Source organism: Opisthocomus hoazin, chromosome 5, assembly GCF_030867145.1.
Source record: "Opisthocomus hoazin isolate bOpiHoa1 chromosome 5, bOpiHoa1.hap1, whole genome shotgun sequence".
In the NCBI taxonomy this organism is placed as follows: Eukaryota; Metazoa; Chordata; class Aves; order Opisthocomiformes; family Opisthocomidae; genus Opisthocomus; species Opisthocomus hoazin.
Genome location: NC_134418.1, coordinates 30582890 through 30603660, shown reverse-complemented (window position 1 = coordinate 30603660; position 20771 = coordinate 30582890). Strand labels below are relative to the sequence as shown.

Sequence of the window (20771 nt, the reverse complement as noted above, 5' to 3'; positions counted from 1 at the left end):
GTCAAGGAGGAAGCGTGTGACAGAGGAAGGAGTTGCATTTGCCCTTCTAGGTCCAGGACAAAATTTCTCACCATAGCCTAGTTCTCCCACTGACTTCACTGGGTGGGAATGAAGCCAGCGTCGAGTCCTCTGGAAATCCCATCACGAACGCTTCCTTCATTTAGACGTTTTAATAGTGTTTACATCTCTCTGATGAAGACATACTCGCTGCAGAAAAAAAAAAACCCACCAGCATTCTTTGAAGGAGAAATGATATGCTTCATTAATTCAAAAATTGTTGAGATTGAAAATCAGGAACAGAACATACAGGTCTAGAGGCAAGATTACTAATAATTCATGAGCAAAATGCTCTGTTTATGCAACACTGAGGATGAGATTTTAATTGCTTATTACTCTAATTGATTTCATTCAGTTGTTATGGCAACTTTCTCCTTTTAGTATATGCACTACAGTAGACTCTTACAGGCTTAAGCCATAATGCAAGGCTGTGTGACATCACAGCTGCAACATGTATCATAAGATAAATAATACTGATTATCTGCTCATACAATACACAGTAGAGACCACAGGGCTGTCTAACACCTAGTCTAATGCTTTATTATTATATGCTGATAAACTCTACAGCTTCTCTCCACTGTCCCAGCTGATGACTTCCATGCTTACCTCTGCCACTAGCTATTCTCGGTTTACACCACTTGGCAAGCTGCTTGAGCACAAACAGTGGCCATTTTGTGAAGAAGCTAGTTAGCAATAGCAATTTTGTCAGCACATATGTTAGACATTATCTCATCTATATTCTGACTCTCTTCCAGAAAAGCTTTTACACAACAGGAATTCAGAGCAAGAACTCAAAACCTGACAGTCCAGACCTGAAGTCCAACCCATGCCTTTTGGTGTTTAGGAGCTACGCAGTTCAGTTAAACAAGAACACTCAGCACAGGCTTTGCTCAGCTATACTTACACACCCACTCTCTCTCTTCTGCCCAGTCTCTCCCCAGTGATGGTGAAACTGCTGCTTGTGTGTAAACATATCCACCAACTTGTGCATAGCAAACAGATCTTGCTCTTCGAGCATGTATGCTCGCGAGGCACATTTTGCTGGTTCCTGAAGTACGTCCTCAAAATATCTTGAGTCATCTGTCTCACATACACGAAGTTTTTAGGGAGGTGAAGACTGCAGCTGTGAGTTAGACATTGTTCTGAAATGGAAACGAAGATTTTTTCCTTGTTGAAGGCCCTATACAATGTACATTGAACTGGAAACTGCAGAAGCTGGTTTCTGGTCTTGCCCCAGTATCCACTGACGCACATTTCACTGAGCTTCAAAGCCCTGAGAGCTAACTGGCATCACAAGAATAAGACAGTCATCTACGAGTCCAGCCCCTTCACAAGCAAGCAAAGAAATGGTATGAGATTAGGAGGCAGCCCTGTCTTTCAGATCAGCTGTCTCCTTTATGGTATTGTTCAGCCTCTCATGCTACAGTCAAGCACAGAGCCTGCTCTAAGCACTGACCAACAGAAACATATTACTTACTCCACCAGAAAAAATGGGGAGCTGTTAAAGACCAGGGCCTGAGCACAGACTGATTTACACTGAAAGACTTCGTTGTTCCATGTCACTTGTCACGTAATCAAGCAGTGGAGATGTCAAGTTTCCTCTTTAAAAGGCCATTATCATTATTTATGTATGGAATGACAATTCACTAGAACAGACAGTTCCACTACTGATGCCTTGTGGCTCAGTTCAGCCACAGGCGAGCAGCATGGTAACATCTCAAGATCCTCTCAGAAACCAGGGCTCGTCTACACCCATGTGAACCTTCAGCTCTATGCTTCAAGTCAGGCCACATGCTACCCCACAAAGGCACAGGGCGTAACATCCCAGAGCTCAGACAGGAACCACACAGCCAGGAGCTGTCCCAGGCATTGTCTTCCCCGCAGAAACATTCCCTTCCACCCCCCTCATCCCCAACCAAACCAGTCTCACTGACAACACAGTTATGAAAATGAGCACATATTTAAACTCTTGAGACTGCAAGCGTTTATAAAGTTTCACCTCCTGGAACAAGCAAGCCCAAAACAGCATTTAAAAACCATGCATACCTCTGCTATTAAGAACAAGCCAACCACCAAAAGCCCTATTCTTTGAACAAAGCCAGGCAAACCTCCTTTGAGGGATACACAGCTATCTGACCCAGCAAAATCAAAGTTGAGCCTAAATTATCAAGCCACAGAAGTAAACCTGACAACGTTCTTGCAAGCAAGTTTACTTTCATGCCAGGATGAACCTGAAAGGGGCTGAACAGTACACCTCAAGCTTTATTAAACAGATTAATCTCACCAGCTGTTAGTAAGCGCAGAGACACTGCCCATGGCTTCCTGCCTTCATAGCAGCCCACCTACGCCGCACACGCATTATCTGCCAGCTCCCAAACAAGGCAGTTGCTGCGCTGAAGCAACCCGAGTGGGCTCCTTTGAAGTGGAAGTTGAGCATCTCTGCTGCAGTAGCTTTCATGTTCAAAGCAGTCACCACAGACAGCAAGGAAGCCATCGCTCTTCAAGCATTACAGTGCATGTTGCAAAGATGAACAGCTCCATTAGAGAATTGGCTTTCAGTGGTGCATGTGAGGTACTAGACAGAAGGGAATTTCATACAGAAATTCAGAATATCAAGTGTCCATCCCTTATCTGCTGTATGTGGGAAGTGAGAAGCCTTGTAGTGTGTTCCTGTATTTAAAAAAGTAGCTATGAAGGCCATACAGAAAAAAAATGAGAATTATTTTCACAGCAGAGGCCCTGTTCTTCCCACACATCGTCCCTGCCAATGACTGACAGCACTCATTGTCAGCCTCATAGCACCATATTCACTCCCAGCCCCTGCCTACACACACCGCCCCGACGCTGGCACATCGAGGCAGGATTCCCCTTCGCAGCAGCCATGGCCAGAGCTGGGACAGGTTGGCCTGGCAGAGCATGCACCTTTGTGCTTTTTCTCACTCCATTCCTCACACAAACAAAAAAAAAAGACAAAAAGATCTGTCACCAGCTACAAGGTGCAATAGGTCTGCAATGCTGCTTGCAGCCATCTCAGCAGGTAGCTGAGTGCAGGCCCTGGCTCCCCCTTTCAGTCTTTCTAGGGCCAGGAACATCTTTCCATGAAGAACTATCTACAGCCCCTTATTCCTTAGTTTTTGCAACGCAGACTCCATTTGCAAATACTTTGGCAAGATGGGCAGGATGAGACAAAGAGGAAACAAGCTCGAGTTTGCCTTTGAGTTACTGTAGGTGTTTCACATTGCCAAGGTGCAGACACATGCTGAGACCAGGTTTCACTCAGAAGACTCGGAGCAGCAGCAACCACCAACCCAGCCAAACCGACACTACGCCTGTACGGACCCCTAATTTCACCACTAGTGGGAGCCCCATTTGCCAGCTGTGCAAACGCACCACTCATCCCAGCAGCACCGCGCCCAGCTGCAGCTGGGGGGCTGACAGGCAGGACACCTCACACTAGCTTCTAGAACTGACAGGAGCAAAGCTGAGAAGAGATTCTGTAGCAAGCCACACACAAGTCTCCCCTTTGCAAATTGCTTACCAGAGCTTCTGGGGAAGCTGGAACACAGCTGCAGTACCATACATGCTATACAGCAAAAAGCAAGCCAAAAGCTTCAAATAACCAGCCATAACTCACACCAGTTACAAATACAGCACTTAGTTTATTTTTGTTCTCAACTGAAACCAGACTCGGTAGGTTCATTACCTGCAACCAAAGTACTCCATTTCAGAAGTGAGCTTCCAGGCGCAGAGACTTGCAGTAAGAAGTCTTCAGGTGTACAGTATCATACAGAGTACACAATAAATTACTATCTACATGCAACATACCTACAAAAAGTTACATATAACGTAAAAAAATACAGTATTTTCTGCTCTTTTTGTTTTAAATTTTTTTCTGTACATTTTTTCATTTACATTTTTATATACATTTTTGTAAACTTTTTGTATTCTTATAAAACTTAAATCACATAACATTTATGAACTTACAGAACCACTCTCACCATTCTAAAACAATGCTTGCATCTACAAAACAGCCTTTAGCCTGTTTGCTCCTTCATTTCTACTTTGGCACCACCACACTTCACACCGTTATTCTGAGCTGATTAGTCTACCTGCTACCTAGCCATGTTCTCAATATGGAGAAATACAATCATACTTTAGTTTGTGCTTCAATAAAAGTTCAGAAAAAACATTAACTACTTCATCAACATCACATTTACCTGATATTACTGCATAATACCAACTTTTCCTGCACTAACTGCTTTACATAAGCATGCAAACAAGTCTGATTATGACTCAGTAACATGAATATACTGAAAAACAACTACAAGGGTTAAATATTAAAAGGAATGTAGACTTATCAAGATTTTCCACATTAATAAGTCTAAGCTAATAGTATGGATTGACATGTTAACAGTTAAGATTTTAAACACACTGAAGTATACAATGTGAATTTCAGTGTAAAACCATCTGTATTAAAGAAAATATGGAATTACTCCCTGCCACATACTTTATACTCTCCTTTACTGAAAATTCGTACTGACTAAAAACCTCCTTCTTGCCATGCATACTCCTGTGGTGAAACAGGGATTCCTGAAGTTTATAAAAAACAAGTTTTAGAAAAAAGTTTACTTTGAGTACATTACTCAAGATCCTGCTGAAAAGGAGCACAGCACTGGAAGCGTTAAAGCAGTTTCAGTATTTGGCCCATTTGACAGTAAGTCATTTCAGCCTGCTACTTACTACACAACCCAGTGAAGCAATCTGATATCATCCCAAAATACTGAAGGGTGGAGGTGTCCTCAAGAGGACTAGTCCAACCTCCCACTCGAGAGTCAACACTGAATTCAAACCAAGCTCAGGGTTTTGTCACGTTGAAACCCAAGAACCTCCCAGGACAAAGACTGCACAACCCCTCTTGGTCCACTCCCATGGAGCAAACTTCTTCCATTAATTGAGAACTTCACATATCAAGTTAACATAAGCCTCCCATTCTCGCTGCATGCTTCTCAGTCAAGGCCCTGAAAATACCTTCTCCTGAGCAACCTCCTCTTAGATACCAAAAGGCTGCTGTTCAATCCCACTTCCCCCCTCAAAGGCCACTCTGCCAGGCTGAAAAAGCTCATTTTGCTTAGCCTCTCCTCACAGGTCTCGTGTCTCAAATTGCTAATCATCTTGGCAGCTTCCTGTTGGACTTGCACAGTTTATGAACACCTTGAGCCCAAAACTGTTCCAAATGAGAATGACTGCCCAAGTAGAGGGAGGAAAAACCTACTTCCCTTAACGTACTGGTGATGCTCCTGTTAGCACAGCCCAGCACGCTGTCAGCCTTCCTTGTTGCCAGGCACGCTGCTAATGTGCTTAGCTGCTAAGCGTTTTGGACCACTGGGTACAGGACTGCATTCATGCTTGTTGAGAACAGAACTACACAGCAACTTTTTTGCTGAACTGGGGACCTAAAAGGTTTTTTTCTTCCTTAAAATTGTAACAAATAAACAAGGCAGGCATTCAAAGCATCGGTATACCACAGCAATTCTTGCCTTAATACGGTTTACAGATTACCACCTCATTTATTATTGCCAAAAGACTCCATGGTACATGAAAAATCTCAACCTCATACAATCAAGACTTAATGTTCAGACCGACAGCTAAGAGTTTGCCACTTTGTTTTAGGTTTGAGTTCAAAGAAGAAGGCGCCTTCCAAATCACTTGGAGGAGAACTGCTAAGGCTTTCTTCTCCGCAGCTCATATCTTCACAGGAGTCTTCACTAGAAGGAACAGTAGGAAAGGTACTTTAAACAAAGCATAACCCCTTGAACATGGCAAAATACTCCTCAATCCTGTTTTCTCGCATGCTTTCTGTTCCTAGTATAACATCCCAGATCTAAATACTTCCCAGCACTTAGGCTTAAATCATACCAGGCACAATTTCCTTTCTTCTATTGCCAAAAATCTCCTGCCAGCCAAGACAATGGCGGTCAAGAGACCAAATGTAAGTTACTTTAGAAGACAAATGCTTTGTAAGCCTCAATGCCTTAAAAAAACGAATGCTCCCCCCACCCTTCAAGCACTGGCACCTTTTGAACACAATAATGACAGTTCCCTCCCTTCCCACCCCCTCATCTGTTTAAGATGTATTTTAAGTGCATCAGTATTGTCAAAGCTAGCATTTTTTTTTCCAAGTAGTAGTGAATAAGCCTAGTTTGTCAGAGTTGCCATCAACATTTCCAGAAAATAAGAATTCCCAAATTAATCACCTGGTCTAAGTTTTACCAACCTCTCACTTTCATTAAAACATCCACCCTCTGGTATCGTTGGCAACTCAGGAACACTGTAGTAACTGTTTTGTAGATTCTGGGCTGTACGCCTTGAAACAATCCAAACTAGCTTTTTATGATCAGGCTTGCAACATTCAGGAGAAGAATAATCTGCTAGGCATTTCGAGACCAGTTCCCTCCAGTAAAGCAGGTCACTATCACTTATCTGCAAGGCGAAACAAGAACCTATTTAGTCTATTACCCACAGGCTCTAAAGATAACTCCTCCCTCCATCTTACCTTCTCAGAAAAGACTCAAAAAAGTATCAGTCAAGATCTGAGTCATTACTGCGACACCTTTCTTAAAGTTGGGCTGCTTTTGAAGGTGACCTCCTATACATTTCCTAGAAACAGCCATGTTGAAGTTTGAGTGGAGTTTGCCTGTCAGTTGCTGTTAACATTTTCATTATCAGTTCCCATGAAAAATGAAACCAAGATTATTCCATTTTCAAATGGAATAATCTCATACTTTAAGGAACTACTTCCTCCCCTGAAGAAACTGGGTTAGTTCAACCTGACTGTAAAAGCTCAAAAAGCTTGTTTTAGACCATGAACTGATACAGCATGCAGCTAGAAGCTGTAAATCCTACATTAGTCATTCAGGCAAAAAGAATCATCAGCCCAGCAGTCACTGTAGTGCTACAAACTGACTGCAAGTTTCTCTAGAACATACAGGTAGAACTGTACAAGTTAAATCAGCTGCTTGTTAAAGCATGTAGGCGCAGGCATTAGGTCTGCATTTCTTCTGATTTGACACATTTAAGCTGTTTTTTTAAACCATAATCCTTTTGCTTGCCAGACAGCTGCCAAGATGTGCCAGTGCAAAATGACTACCTGACCTCACTCACTAAGCAGCAGGGTTTTGCATTTGGCATTCTATCAATGAAAATGGTTTCACTGGTTGGTTACAAGAGTTTCAGACAGATGCTTAAAGACCTATTTCACTGCTTATTTCAGCTGACATCAAACAGTACCTGTAAAGATTGTGCACTGACTGCTGGGGCCCCTTAAATGGAAGACTGTACATCATTAACTGCACCAGTCCCAACAACCACAAAAACAATCCACAGAAAATACTTACTTTAGAATGCTTTTGAACACGCAGAAGGATCTCCAACAGCTCAACAGACTTCAAAGTCTGAACTTCTAGAGTGAGAAGGCACAAGGCCAAGACAGACGGCTAGAAGGACAAAAAACCCCACATTGCTCAACATGACACGAATCAAAACCTACTCAAGTCAAAGAAAGCTCCTTCTACTTACTTTTGCTTTAGAAAAGACGAGACGACAGTTACAAGCTTTTAGCTGTGCTTCCAATTTGTCAAGATTCAATACTTCTTTCCTGTAAGACATCCAAGAGAAGAAGTATTTGTATCAACAAGCATTCACTCGTCAGGAAGTAAAAACTACAGAGCTGCCTCCTCTACAGCCAATGCCATAAACATTTAAGAGGCAACTAAAGAGAAAAAGGGCTTAGCAAACACAGACCACCAAAGTGCAACTCAACTCACCTTTCTGAGGTATGACAGAGTACAATAGTATGGTACAAGTGCAAGAAGGTTAAGGCAGTAGTAGCTTTAAATTCAAAGTGCAACTTTTCTGAAATTATCTTTTCCATCCGTTTCAGGTCAGACACAGTACATTTACACTGGCTGATCCGGATGATCTCATGAGCAGACGGAATATCGCATTCTTCTTCAACTACTCGGGCAGCCAGTTGGAAACAACAAACTCCAATGCAAGACAGATGCTTCGGTTTCACCTAAAAGGAAGCACTGTGAATACTTTCCCCACATAAACACCATGCTTATCAAACAGCAACACCAACAGCTCACCCAGCCTAGCTGAGCCATTTTGAATATTCACAGTTCAATAGAGATTTATTTATCTCAGCTAGACGTGACCAGCTCGTACACATCACCTAGTCATAACTAGTTTCATCACTGAAAGTTTCAGCAAAACACTGCTGGCAGAGCCAAGAAAGCAGTATCAATCAGCCATAGCTAAGTTGGAGGAATTGAATTCAGTTCGACAGCTGAGCACCCTCTATTGAAATTGTTCCACAACACTACACAACAAACGGCAGTGAGAACTGTAATACCCTGCTTCTCCAAGGGGCAGCGCTCACTTACCCTCATTTAAAGCTTATACAAATCCAGCCTGAGCCTGTTCTAGGCAGTTCTCTCCGTCCACAACTTGTTCCTACCTCTGCTCTTCTTTCCCATGTACCAGCACAATGTTTTGTGCAACCTCAAGGACAGTCAGACCAGAGAACTGATGCAACTTTAGTTTTTCTGCCAACTTAGTAATGGGAAACTGGTTTAGGTTCAAATTGTCTGCCATAAAGCAGTACAAACACAAGAAAAACATCTAGGAAATGATCATTTGGTATTAGTTCCAGCAATAAGCTAAGCTTTAACACAGTACCTAAAAATAGTCTGTAACACAAATTGTTTTGTTCCTTGTTAATTCCTCCTTTCTTAGTCTTCTACACCTACATGGTGAAGGCTACAGACTTAAAGGGAATACATCATGCTGCTACTTGCCTTTAGAGGTAAAGAGGCCGTAGTATAAAACAGTTAATAAATCCCATCAATGTAAGCTCATCTTTCATGCAAGAACTGCACTCAACTTCAGGTTTACAACAGAGGACTTCAGAAATGTTGCTAGCATAGAATGAGTAAATAGCCAGTTATCTCCTAGATCACAACCTTGCTCTTTTTGTCAGGCAAGAAAGTTCACAGGAAGCTTGCATATTTCCAGCTGACACTATAGCAGGTCCTTTCTCTTCCCCCAAAATACCTTCATAAGAGCCAAGAATCTGTCCAGAATGTTAACAGCCAAAACAAACGTTTCAGTTGCAAAACCAAAAAAGTTGGTCAGACTCCAAAGATCTTCCACCTTGGCATTCCTTTGTCTTGGACACAGAGTATTTTCATTCTACAGCAACAGAAGCAAAGTTAGAATTACTCAGTGACAGCAGAAATAGGTATGAACACTCACTCCCCAAGTCACCTTTCACTTAGATCAAAGAGAAGCAATACTTTTCTTCCATAAATACTCTGCTTCTCTTAACTTAAAAATGAATCTAGATACTTCAGACTCAAAGAGTCTCACTGGTGCAATACCCAGCACAACCACATTTCCAAGCACACACTTGTTATTTTCAGACAATAGTTACCAAGTGCACGCATACACAGAGACTCCTGACCTTACAGAAACAGAGATGACCAAACTCAGCTTATTCTCCTCTCTACCCGCCTCAATATTTAAGCGACAAGTGCTCTCCTTTCGAAACAGTGGTTTTTTTGTTAAACATTAAGGCCCCTTCCGAAAAAACTCTCAAGTATCAGAAGGAATTCAGGAAGGAACTCTGATCCTTAACATGGAAATGCTTACAATCAGTTTATTTGTTGCTGTTAAGCACTGTTTCTAGGTTCACTTCCCTCTACCTTGCTAATGAACAACTGATCATTCCCCCATCCGTTAACTACCTACTTGACCCGCCAGCTTTCCTGCAGCAGGACACCCCAGCGGCACGAAGCTCCCGAGGTGACAGTACCGCACCTCCCCCGGCTCCGGAGCTCACACAACAGACACGACCGGCCCCAGCCCGCCGGCCCGCTCACCTCGGCAGCGCACTCGATGAGGCTGAGCCCCTTCTCGCGGGGCTGAAACCGCCCCTCCCGCTCCAGCTGCAGGTTCAGCTGCTTGAAGAGCCGCAGGGCCTCGCTGCTCATCTTCTCCCCCGCCTACCGATCCGCTACCTTCACGGCGGACACACATCGTCAGAGCCGGCGGCTCCCCTCGCCCCCGGACAAAGGGAGCCGGCCCGCGGAGGCGAACAAAGGGGCCCGACGGGACGCCTCAAGGCGGGGGCAGCCCGGCCCGCAACACTCACCCGAGGCGGTGGTGAGGGGGCACCGGGCCCCCCCCGCGGCCCTCACCGCTCGGTTCCTCCGCGCCGGGGAGGGGGGGAGGCGAGCCCGGCTCCCGTCACCGCAAGGACGCGGGTCGGCTCCGCCGCCGGCCCCGCATCCAGGCAGGGCCCCCTGCGCCCCAGCCCGCGGCGGGCCCCGCTCGCCTCCCCCAGCGAGTCACTGCGAAACCCGCGGCGGCAGCGGCACCATATCCTGCCCTCAGCGCCGCCGCCGCCCCAGACCCGCAGCAAAATGGAGGCGGCACGGCCCCGCCCCCTTGTTTTTGTTCTGGCGGCCCGCAGATGGCCCCGCGCGGAGCGCTCCCTGCTAGACCCGGCCAGTGAGGCGCCGCGGAGAAGGAAAATAGTCCGCCTCGAGACGCGCGCCGTAGAGAGTGCCCCGAGATGGCCCGGAGGTCGGGGCACGGCGCAAGCATCCACCCGCACCCCTCCTCGATGGGACGCGGGGCACAGCCGCGCTCCTCCCAGAGGGTGCTAGGCTCCGACGGAAGGAGACAGGACTGGGTCACCTCACCCCTTTAAAGGGACCCGAGCGCCGGGCCTTTGTGGCGGCTGCCCCGTTTTGAAAAGACCGCCCAAACCCTCTCCCGCCCTGATTGGTCCGCGCTCCCCAGCCGCTGATTGGCCGGAAGCGCTGCTCCCCCCCCACTTCCCCACCCCTCGAGGGTGTGTTGTTTACCGGCGGCGATTGGTCGCCGACGGAGGGTGGGTCTCCCCGGATTGGTCGGACGTCTTCTACCTCTGCCCCGCCTACAGCTGCGGGCCCTAGCAACGGTGAGGGAGCCGTGCGCGGGGGGGCCGGTGCGGGAGCCTTCTCCTCAGGGTTGGCAGCGCCCGTCTGGACTTAAAAGCCCCATTTAAAAGGTTTAAGCCAAGAGTCAAATTTATTTACGGTCTGGTGTTTCAGAGCTTTTAGGATGCGCGCTTCCGAGCTTCCCTTTACCCTCAGAGTCCGTCTGCGTGGCGCGTGGACCCACGGCGGGACGCTTCAGGCAGCGGACTGCCCGTCAGGCGTTGCTGTGCCAAAGGGCTGCTCAGCCCGCAGCTTAACGGAGCCCTAAGGACGAGATAAAACAGGATCTCGCAAAACAAATTGTCGTCTGGATGATTTGTGGGGCTGTTTCAACGCGCTCCATGTTCTGTTTTTCGTGGACAAACACAAAGGAACAGATGCCACAGGACGAAACCAAAGAAACCACGGTGACTCGTGATGTGTACACACTGGAGACAGAAGTCTGTGGTGGCAACTCCAGCAGATTAGCATTCAGTTTGATCTAGTGAGGTTCCGCAGTTTCAACAAACAGAAAATGTTTATTAAATGTCGCAGTCTGGAAAAATAAGCCGCCTTCTCTACAAAACAGCCAGCAATGTTGCTATGCCAATCTCTATTTCTAGGCACAGTTCCTGTCTGCTATGCCAGTGATGACAGCCAACAATTTTTTCAAGTTTATTTTGATGACGAGCTCTCTTTAGATTCCCATAAGCATGCACAACTTTTCCTCGGGATATTCCTGACACAGGCCAGCGCTTCTGTAGGTACTATAAGATGTTACAGGACAAGGCTCTGAGCTCCAGCCTTTATTATTTAAATGCCCTCTGGCAGTCACTGCTTTTTTTCCCCCCCCATTCTGAAGTATATCTTGCCATCACAGAGGTGGAGTATGGATGTTCTTCCTCCTCCAATTGCTGTATTAAGCCACATAGTGGTACATACATTTCAGTTTACCTAAACGGCAAAAAAGGTTCATTTTGTGAACACATAGCATGACAATTCTAAAAATGCTAATTCTAACATCTACTTGAACACATACGTTCCTTTCCCTTTACCAACTTAAACCTCAATAGAACACTCTTCAAAATTATCATTCATATGTAATTTGAGGGGGGCGGGAATGTGTTATGAGAGCATGGCTCAACAGTGCTTGCTCTGCAGCATTGCAGCAGAAGGGCCCATTTTCTACATTAGAAGGGAAGGACCCCCTGCCTCATCTTTGTTCCTCTGCAAATGTGTTGCAAAGAGCTGAGTAGGATCGAGGAAAAAAAGCAACCCAAACCCCAAGGATCCTTACTGTAAGTGATGCACTCATCATCTTTGGGATAATAAACAGGGAAAATTAGTCTGATCCCTGTGCTGTCTGGACCTGGCAGAACAATCAAGTGTCGTGGTAAGGTCTAGAAATAAAATCTGGGTTTTTTTCACTTATGCAAGGAATAATTTTCTTTCAATGTGGCATTTACTTGTGATTAAGGGAAGTGTGTACGTGGGAGAAGAAATGATGTTTCCACTATTATGAGAAAACACAATTTTATCTATTCTCTAACATGCTGCACTTTACAGAATAGCAATTCCTTCCTGACATTCTTTGGGAACCTAAAGATGCAGTAAGTGAAAAGAAAGTTATAAATTCCTTAGCTACAGATGCTATAGCACTCATTATTTAGAAACAGTGACGATGGCCTTTGAGAGGAGAATTCTTGAGTTACCCTGAACCAGAAGGCTGGTGTGAAATCAACAAAAAAAAAAATTAAAACTGGAGGAAAACCCATTTGAAACCTTTTGCCATCCTAATAAAAGCAAAGATTTATACTGAAGCCTTAATCTCTGCAAGACAAATTTTAAACCAAATAAAAAATATTTGTTGTGATGTGAGACTTCCCAATGCCGTCAAATTAAACAGGTATTATTGTAACTAGCCTTGCTAAACTATCTTCCAATATAGCTTGGCAAAACTTGTCCTAGCACGTCTGCACAGAAGTTCGTCAGAAATAGTTATGGGTGGCTAATAGCTGTGTATTGACTAGCAGGTGATGATATCAGAGATGTTAATTGGGCCTTGTGGCATGTGGATTTCCAAACTGAAACAGGATTACAAACCTTCATGATTAAGGGACACGCGGTAATTAACACTCTAGACATAAGCAGTCTGCCCTCTCAGCGGTTGGATGCCCAGGTAAGTACAATAGGGGTCACTTAGAAGAATAGTTTCCTTTGAACCACTTAACCAAAGAGCTCCACATGCTTTACAGCCACTAATTAATCTACGTGCCCCGCTGCTATCCCATTATACTGGTACGGAGGACAGCGGCACCAGGAAAGCAGCAGTGCTGAAAACTCGAAAGCAGAAGCCACAGAGTTGTGACTACTTCTCTTCCTGTAAGACGAAACTGCTGCTCTATGATGATTAGGGACTTAGCACCTAATTCTGAGGAAAAAAATCTTGTCTGGTTTGGCCAACATCCTTGTTTTCTGTAATGACAGAAGAGACAACAGCTCATGTGTGAATTAGCATTTTCTTTAAACATAATTCAAACTCAGTTGAAAATATGGATAAAGTATCAAACATCAAGAGAGTCTGCATCAAATGAGATTAGCCCTAGAATCCTTCTCCTCTCATGAGAGCTGCTTAGTCTTTCATAACTCCTTAAGAGGCATCATATGAAAAAAAACCAACCCTGTTTTAATTAAATGGGATGATTTGACAGTTGGGTGTTTTCTGTTTAACTGAGGGAAATAAAAATAGGTTCTTTAAGCAAATAAAATAACCTCAGTGTGTACCTTTTCTCTTCATACAGAAATATACATAGGAGAAAACACATGTAAAGGCTACATACATATGTGTATGTACACACATACATATATGCATCTGAGAAATATTTTGCAAATTCTGTTGCTTTCAGAAGCAGTGGGACCAGCACCTGGTGATAAAAGCTATCAAAACCAAAGCCTTTGCATAAGCTTCCCCTGGGCAGGCCCTTTGTGAGGGAACAAGTCTAGGAGACAGAATGATTGATAAATCTGCCAGAATTTAAAACTTGTTCCCCTGACAAAAGCCCCTAAAGGAGAGTGGCATTTGACCCTCTAGTAGCCATAGGAGTCAACATCCCCACTAGTACGGCTCCTGTCTTCAGTACAGTGGACTGTAACTTCACACTTTTCACCTGGCGCTCGTGGAAGTTGGTCAAGTTCAGAGTTCATAAATAAATTAATTTAGTCAGATTTATTACGTGCGTCCAAAGAGACAGAAGGAGAGCAAGGCTTGCGGATCAAGGATTAATGTAAATATGAGGTTGGTGTTGCAGAAAAGGTTCACTGGCAACACGAACAAATCTAGAGACGAGCAATGACAGTGCACGTACACCTGTCTCAGTGACCACACCCCGAGTTCAAAATAGCTGTTGAAATTAGGAAGGGAGGGTGAAGGAAGAAGAAACCCATCTTGTTTGCTCAGGAGAAGGGAGCTACACTTAGCAGAGAATATTTGGAGCCAGCAAGACCCAAACACAAATCAATGGAAACTTAGTAAGTTTAGGACAGACTGTAAGCTGTTAGAGATCGTGATTGTTGTCCTACTGCTGCAACATATGGCAAACCAGTGCAGAAATAGCATCTAAGAGTGTTAATGGCTAGGTGAGAGGAATTTCCATTACAAGAGGGAGCTCACCACAAAGGGAAATGCAAGTCAGCCTACACAAGAAAATTTATAACAGCACAGCTGTGCTGTTTAGGTGTTTTGCTTTGTCTTGCAAAGTCAAAGTTTAAGTGTTTTTCTTCTGATGGGCATCGAGAAACACTTTTGTCCTGGTTTCAGTTGGGACAGAGTTCATTTTCCTCCAGTAGCTGCTGTGTTTTGGATTTAGTACGAGAAGAATCTTGGTAACACTGGTGTTTTTAGTTGTTGCTAAGAAATAAAGGACTTTCTCCAGCCCCATATTCAGCTATTGAGCAGGTGTGCAGGAGCTAGGAGGGAGCATAGGCAGGCAGACAGCCAAGCTGGCCAATGGAAATATTCCATACCGTGGACGTCGTCCCCAGTTTATAAAGGGGATTGGCTGGGGGCCAGGAATAACTTTTTATCTCTTCTCTTTTCTGGGAGTTCAAATCATCTCTTTTCTGGGAGTTCAAATCATCTCTTTTCTGGGAGTTTGAACTTTTCCAGGAGTTCAGTCTTTTTTGGGAGTTTTGTGAAATTTGCAAAATCCACGAGTTCAGGGTTCTGTGATTGCTGCTCGGGGACCGGCTGCAAATCGGTCATTGGGTGGTGAGAAAATTGTATTGTGTATAGTTTGTTTTGCATATTAATTGTTATTATTATTAGTATTAGTATTTCCTTTGTTGCCTTATTAAACTGTCTTTATCTCAACCCACAAGATTTCCCTTCTGTCCATTTTTCCTCCCCATCCCGCTGGGGAGGGAAAAGGAGGGGTGAGCGAGCGGCTGTCCAGTGCATAGTTGCTGGCTGCCGGGTTAAACCACAACAGCTTTTCCGATGCATCTAGAGAGTGAGCCTGGAAGCACCGTGTGTTCGTTGGGATCGTTACTAAGCTGCGAGGCGTGGCGCACATGGCTGACTGCAGGACACCTTCACCCAAGCAGCTTGCATTTTTGGGACAGGCTAGATGCAAAGAACCATGGTTGTACAGATCTGGTTAGGTATACCCTAGAACTTCAGTGTGCCTTTAGAGGAAGCATCTATCATTCTTGTACATATTATAGATATTTATGTACACATAAAATTATGTATGCATTTAAGCTGGTATACAGTTGCCGTGTACTGATACCACATACTTTACTGAAAAAAAAGCGACCATATTTATACCGTTATATTGGTTTAAGTAGCCCTATACCAGCACAGCTGCATCAAAGTCCTGGAACAAGAGGAAGTGCATCTGTATAACTTCAATCGCAAAACTTCCTAGTATAAAGAAGGCCAGACTACAGCTAACCACCGAGGGAACAGCATCAGACTTCTAGATCTAGAGGAGATGACATGTTGATGGGAAGCACTGAAGGGGACTACTTCAGACCTCCATTTTCACAGCCTCGATTAACATTTGGTTTGTTTTCATCCAATTTATGCTGTTTAAATGCAGTGTTCTCCTCCCCACCCATCTGGTCTGGTTTCATGAGAGGTACTTTTGACATTAAACTGTCTCAGGAGGAACTTCTGAATCCCCTCTAACAACAGAGAAACCTAACTTATGACTCACAAGATGAGGTTACTAGAAGAGAGAGATCCAAAAGTCTATTGGAAAACAAATCTTTCCTAGAAAATGTTCGTATTCCCTGTACAGTAGCTGGCATAAAACTTGTAAAACACAGCTATAAATTTAATTGCTTGTAGTGCTAAAATCTTGATTCATGAAGGAAATTCCAGGTATTCATTGAGAATTTTCACTGATGTACAAAGATTTTGTTCCAGGAATAACAGCACGGATAGGCCCCTTCCTATTATTTCATGGCTCTGAGCAAGTCCATGTATGGCATGCTGGTAACCACAGAAATCCGTGATCTCTGATCCTGACAGAGCGTGAGGAAATGGACGGAGAGTGAACAGCATTCTTCAGTGAGCGTGATTCTCTGCCTGTGTTTTCATGAAGACTTCCCTCTGCACAGAGCTGAAAAAATCTAGAGTGGCGTTAAGGAGTGAACTGCCAAGCTTGCAAGCACAGTGTCCAATGCAGCCTACTTTTGTAACATCATCAAATCTCATTTTGGAGGCCTTGAAAATAGCTCCAGCATGAGAAGAGGAAGAGAGAACTACATGCCCACACGCATGCAAACCCTCACGTAAAGAGAGTGACACAGGGAAGGCACTCACGGATGACTTCACCAGTGCCACATCAAGAATATTTGCAGTTTTGTTGCTCACAGTTTGCTGTTGCCCCACCTTGTTCAAATTCCACTCTCTGTGTGCTGAGGAAAAGGAAGGAACCAGGGAAGACTTCAAATCTGTGACACATTTCATAACTTACCCAGTGAATACAATTATTATTCATGATTTCTGCATTGGGTGGGTTTAGGTGCCCTTTGTATTAGTTCCCTTGCAGCTCCTTTGTGAGCCGTTTCAGTCTCACTGATTTCCATTACAGCTATTGTCAGAAATCTATATTGCATCTTCAAGTCTATTAAAATATTGCTTCCTGTCTTTTTTAGATAATAATATGAGATGCATATATCAATATTCTGCAGGAAGGCATTGCAGGCAGTATTTGTAATGGCAACTGAAGATGCAGACCCGATTCTGATCCCACTGATGTTGTGCAGCAAGGGTAGTCTTTTAGAAGCCAACAGAATTACACCAAATGCCTGAGCAACGTGCTTCAGTGCTTTCATGGCAATAATTTGCCTTCAGTGCGAGTTAAATTGCCTGAAAGGAAGCTGTATGTTTCAATAACCTTGTGCTTGTCTAAGCATGACCATGTAACTAGCAGTTTGCTTAAAGGTCTCTTTTAATAACAATTTGTTACTGGAAGGTGCGTTTCATTCACTGTATATTTTTGTCACTTATTTCAAGTGGGTTCCTTTATTTAATTGACAAGATAATTCTAGGCAATGTTGTACTTAAGGCTTTTTAAAGCATTTTTTTACAAAGGTAGTTGTGCATAATTTCAGAAGGCATTTTCAAAATCATAGGGAATCTGCATAAATGGAATTTAAATTAGTCATTAAAAGTTAAAGCAAGGAAAAAAAGCAGTCACCTTGCTGACTGTAGAACCAGGCAGCTGTTAAGTAAAATGATTGGCTAGGAGGCATTCAGTTACAAGGACTGGGAATGGATATTTTAAATTTATTTTCAGATTTAACATGGTGCAAATCCATTTCATATCATTTGGGTTAAACACTAAGAGGCCAAAAGACCCTTTGCACAAATGATCCACAAAACAATAGGAAGATACTTCCATCCTGATTTCTGTTTTTTAATCATGCAATGCAAGTATCATGAGAGAGAATATGTAAAATAGCAAAGTATCGATGTTCTGTACCACAGAGTTCGTACATGGCTATTGGGAGGTGACACAATGGGTCATACACTGCAACTTATGCCTCATCACCTCTTAGCAGAAACCCTGCCTCGGTAGCAGTCAGTGACAAATTTCTGGCCACCAGTCAAATATCCCCCCTCATTTCTCATCATGTCGCTTTGCTATGTTTCCAAAGACATTCTCAATTCCTTACACACTCGCTTTCCAGATTATCCAGACTGAGTTCTTGAATACAACAGGCCATTACAATTCAGTAAGCACACCTTTCAATGACGCAGGCTTAATGTGAAAGCCCCAAGAGATGAAAAATCCCTTAATTATCTAACGTGTTGTGAACAAAATCCATCTTACTGTCCTTTCCCAGGGTTTCCTAAGTTTACCTTCTTGTATGTCTTTCACTAAAATTGAGTTATTTGGGCAATGTCTTTTATAGTTTGCATAGGGATGACCATTACCTGTAAATGAGAACTCATGTCAGCCTGTATATTCTTCCCTTTATCAGACTATACAAACACTACCACAAATTATTACAGACGGATTTGTCCAACTGTAAGTGTAAAAAATGTCACCCCTCAGGTCTAGTGGATTGGTTATTGTTACTCAGATAACTAGCAGGTGGAGTTCTGGAAGTTTCGCAGAGTCTGCCAGAAATGGAATATTCCATTTTTTTTTTCCTTTTTTTCCAAACAGTAACTACCTTTAGTCATTTCATGTCCCTTGGTGCATAATGTCCTTCTCATATTTCCCAGTAAGAATTTGTACTTTGTTTCACAAGATTAATTGCTCCGTGGCTAGTGTGAACAGAGATGTACAAATTTCCATGCACAGTACCACAGATGTTTTCCAAGTAACAGCTGCAGGAACATTTCCAGCATAGTTCTATCTTAAGCTATCATATCCAGGCACATTTCACTAACATACTCTCGATACTTGCCAGAAGAAATAATTCAGATGTACTTTCTCAGATGTACAGTCAGTAGGTAGCTCTGCCTGTCTGGAAGTATCTGGGTCTAACTCAAGAGTTCAAACTGCCTAACCTCATATTTAGGATCACGTATCACATGGTTCCTTAAATACTTACAGAGTGTGCAGAAAATCCTCCAACACCTTGCCTAATCTGTGTCTGCTCTCCTCCTGCTGTCACTGCAGTCCGTGCCAAAGCTCCCATCTCCTTTCGTGGAAGAAAAGCCAGGCTCTGGCAGCAAGGATTCTGGAGTGAGGACAGGAAACGAAGACTGTTGTATCCAGTTGAGCTGCCAGGCGATTTTTAGCACACGGGAGTGTATGTCACTTCTGTAAAATCTGCAACCTTTCTTCTACCCATAAGAGCATCAGCGAATGTGATCCTGACCTACACAGAAAAGTGCAAGTCACTATGTTACTGGGCAGCAAATTATCCATTTAAAAAGGCATGAATGCAAGCGTCACAGAAATACTACATATTTTGCAAGATTACAAATGCCTACAATGCTGATATGAACTCTCCAGCACATAAAATATCCAGTTATAGATGATGATGTCTACAGTGAAGTATAACCACAGTCAGGTAATTAACATGAACTGCCTTTAATTAGTCACATGGAGAAAAGAAAGGAATTTTAATGTTCTGGAAGTGAAAAATGTAAGAAAACCTGTATTAAATAAGCCAGAGAAATGAATTTTTAAGGTACTGTTACTCACATTTTCTCCCTTCCTAAAGACCATGATAAAGTTGCTTTAGCTGAAGGCTTGTTTGGAGCAGGCATGCTCAAGAGTACACAGCTGTTGTTGCCTTGGTTTACCTTCATGTCTGTTACCATGCACTTACCCATCGTCTTTGTTACACGCAATGTGGAAAACTATTCAGCCTCGTTTAACTTTGAAATTAGCCCTGCTCTGAGCAGCAGTTTGGCCTACAAAACCTCCAGAGGTCCCTTCCAACTTCAGTTATTCTACCATTTCAGTGCTAAGGCTAGCCCTCAGGAATCCCAGGCCCTGGAGGTAAGAGAGGAAGCCTGCAGAAAGGTTGACCTTCCCTTGGTCGAGAAGGACTGTGTGAGAGATCGCTTAAGCAATCTGGACGCCCACAAATCCATGGGCCTCGATGGAATGCACCCACAAGTGCTGAGGGAGCTGGCGGATGTCATTGCTGAGCCACTCTCCATCATCTTTGAAAGGTCCTGAAGGACAGGAGAGGTGCCCGAGGACTGGAGAAAGGCCAATGTCACTCCAGTCTTCCAAAAGGGCAAGAAGGAGGACCCAGGGAACTACAGGCCAATCAGCCTCACCTCCATTCCTGGGAAGATGATGGAGCAGCTCATTCTAGAGGTCATCATCAAGCAAGTGGAGAAAAAGGAGGTTATCAGGAGTAGTCAACATGGATTCACCAAGGGGAAATCACGCTTGACCAAACTGATAGCGTTCTGCAATGGCATGACCGGATGGGTAGATGAGGGGAGAGCAGTGGATGCTGTCTACCTCGACTTCAGCAAGGCTTTTGACACTGTCTCCCATAACATCCTCCTAGGGAAGCTCAGGAAGTGTAGGCTGGATGAGTGGTCAGTGAGGTGGGTTGAGAACTGGCTGAATGGCAGAGCTCAGAGGGTTGTCAGCAGCAGCGCTGAGTCTAGTTGGAGGCCGGTAACTAGTGGTGTCCCCCAGGGGTCAGTACTGGGCCCAGTCTTGTTCAACTTCTTCATCAATGACCTGGATGAAGAGT

General features: G+C 44.0%; 1 protein-coding gene across 3 annotated transcripts; it reads right to left on the bottom strand.

Moving 5' to 3' along the window:
* Positions 1–3696: 3696 nt before the first annotated feature.
* On the bottom strand, positions 3697–10554 carry CCNG2 (cyclin G2). Of its 3 annotated transcripts, XM_075420821.1 has the most exons (8): positions 10271–10554; positions 9999–10136; positions 9172–9309; positions 7881–8131; positions 7633–7711; positions 7452–7550; positions 6332–6537; positions 3697–5822 (listed from the first exon to the last, which is right to left on the bottom strand). In XM_075420821.1, exons 2-8 carry the CDS (start codon positions 10107–10109, stop codon positions 5684–5686), a joined length of 1023 nt encoding a protein of 340 aa, XP_075276936.1. In that variant the 5' UTR covers positions 10110–10136; positions 10271–10554; the 3' UTR covers positions 3697–5683. The 3 variants fall into 3 exon arrangements, with proteins under 3 accessions (XP_075276936.1, XP_075276937.1, XP_075276938.1); XM_075420822.1 differs by lacking the exon at positions 9999–10136 and having other exon boundaries at positions 10271–10553; XM_075420823.1 differs by lacking the exons at positions 9172–9309; positions 9999–10136; positions 10271–10554 and adding an exon at positions 8916–9154.
* Between the last annotated feature and the right edge of the window lie 10217 nt (positions 10555–20771).

Excerpts from the sequence above, each read along its gene's own strand:
- CCNG2 (XM_075420821.1), bottom strand. The coding sequence starts at position 10,109 with ATGAGCAGCGAGGCCCTGCGGCTCTTCAAGCAGCTGAACCTGCAGCTG. Across the intron at positions 7,712-7,880 it reads CTCTGTCATACCTCAGAAAG|GAAAGAAGTATTGAATCTTG; the intron begins GTGAGTTGAGTT and ends GATGTCTTACAG. Across the intron at positions 7,551-7,632 it reads TCGTCTTTTCTAAAGCAAAA|CCGTCTGTCTTGGCCTTGTG; the intron begins GTAAGTAGAAGG and ends TTGTCCTTCTAG.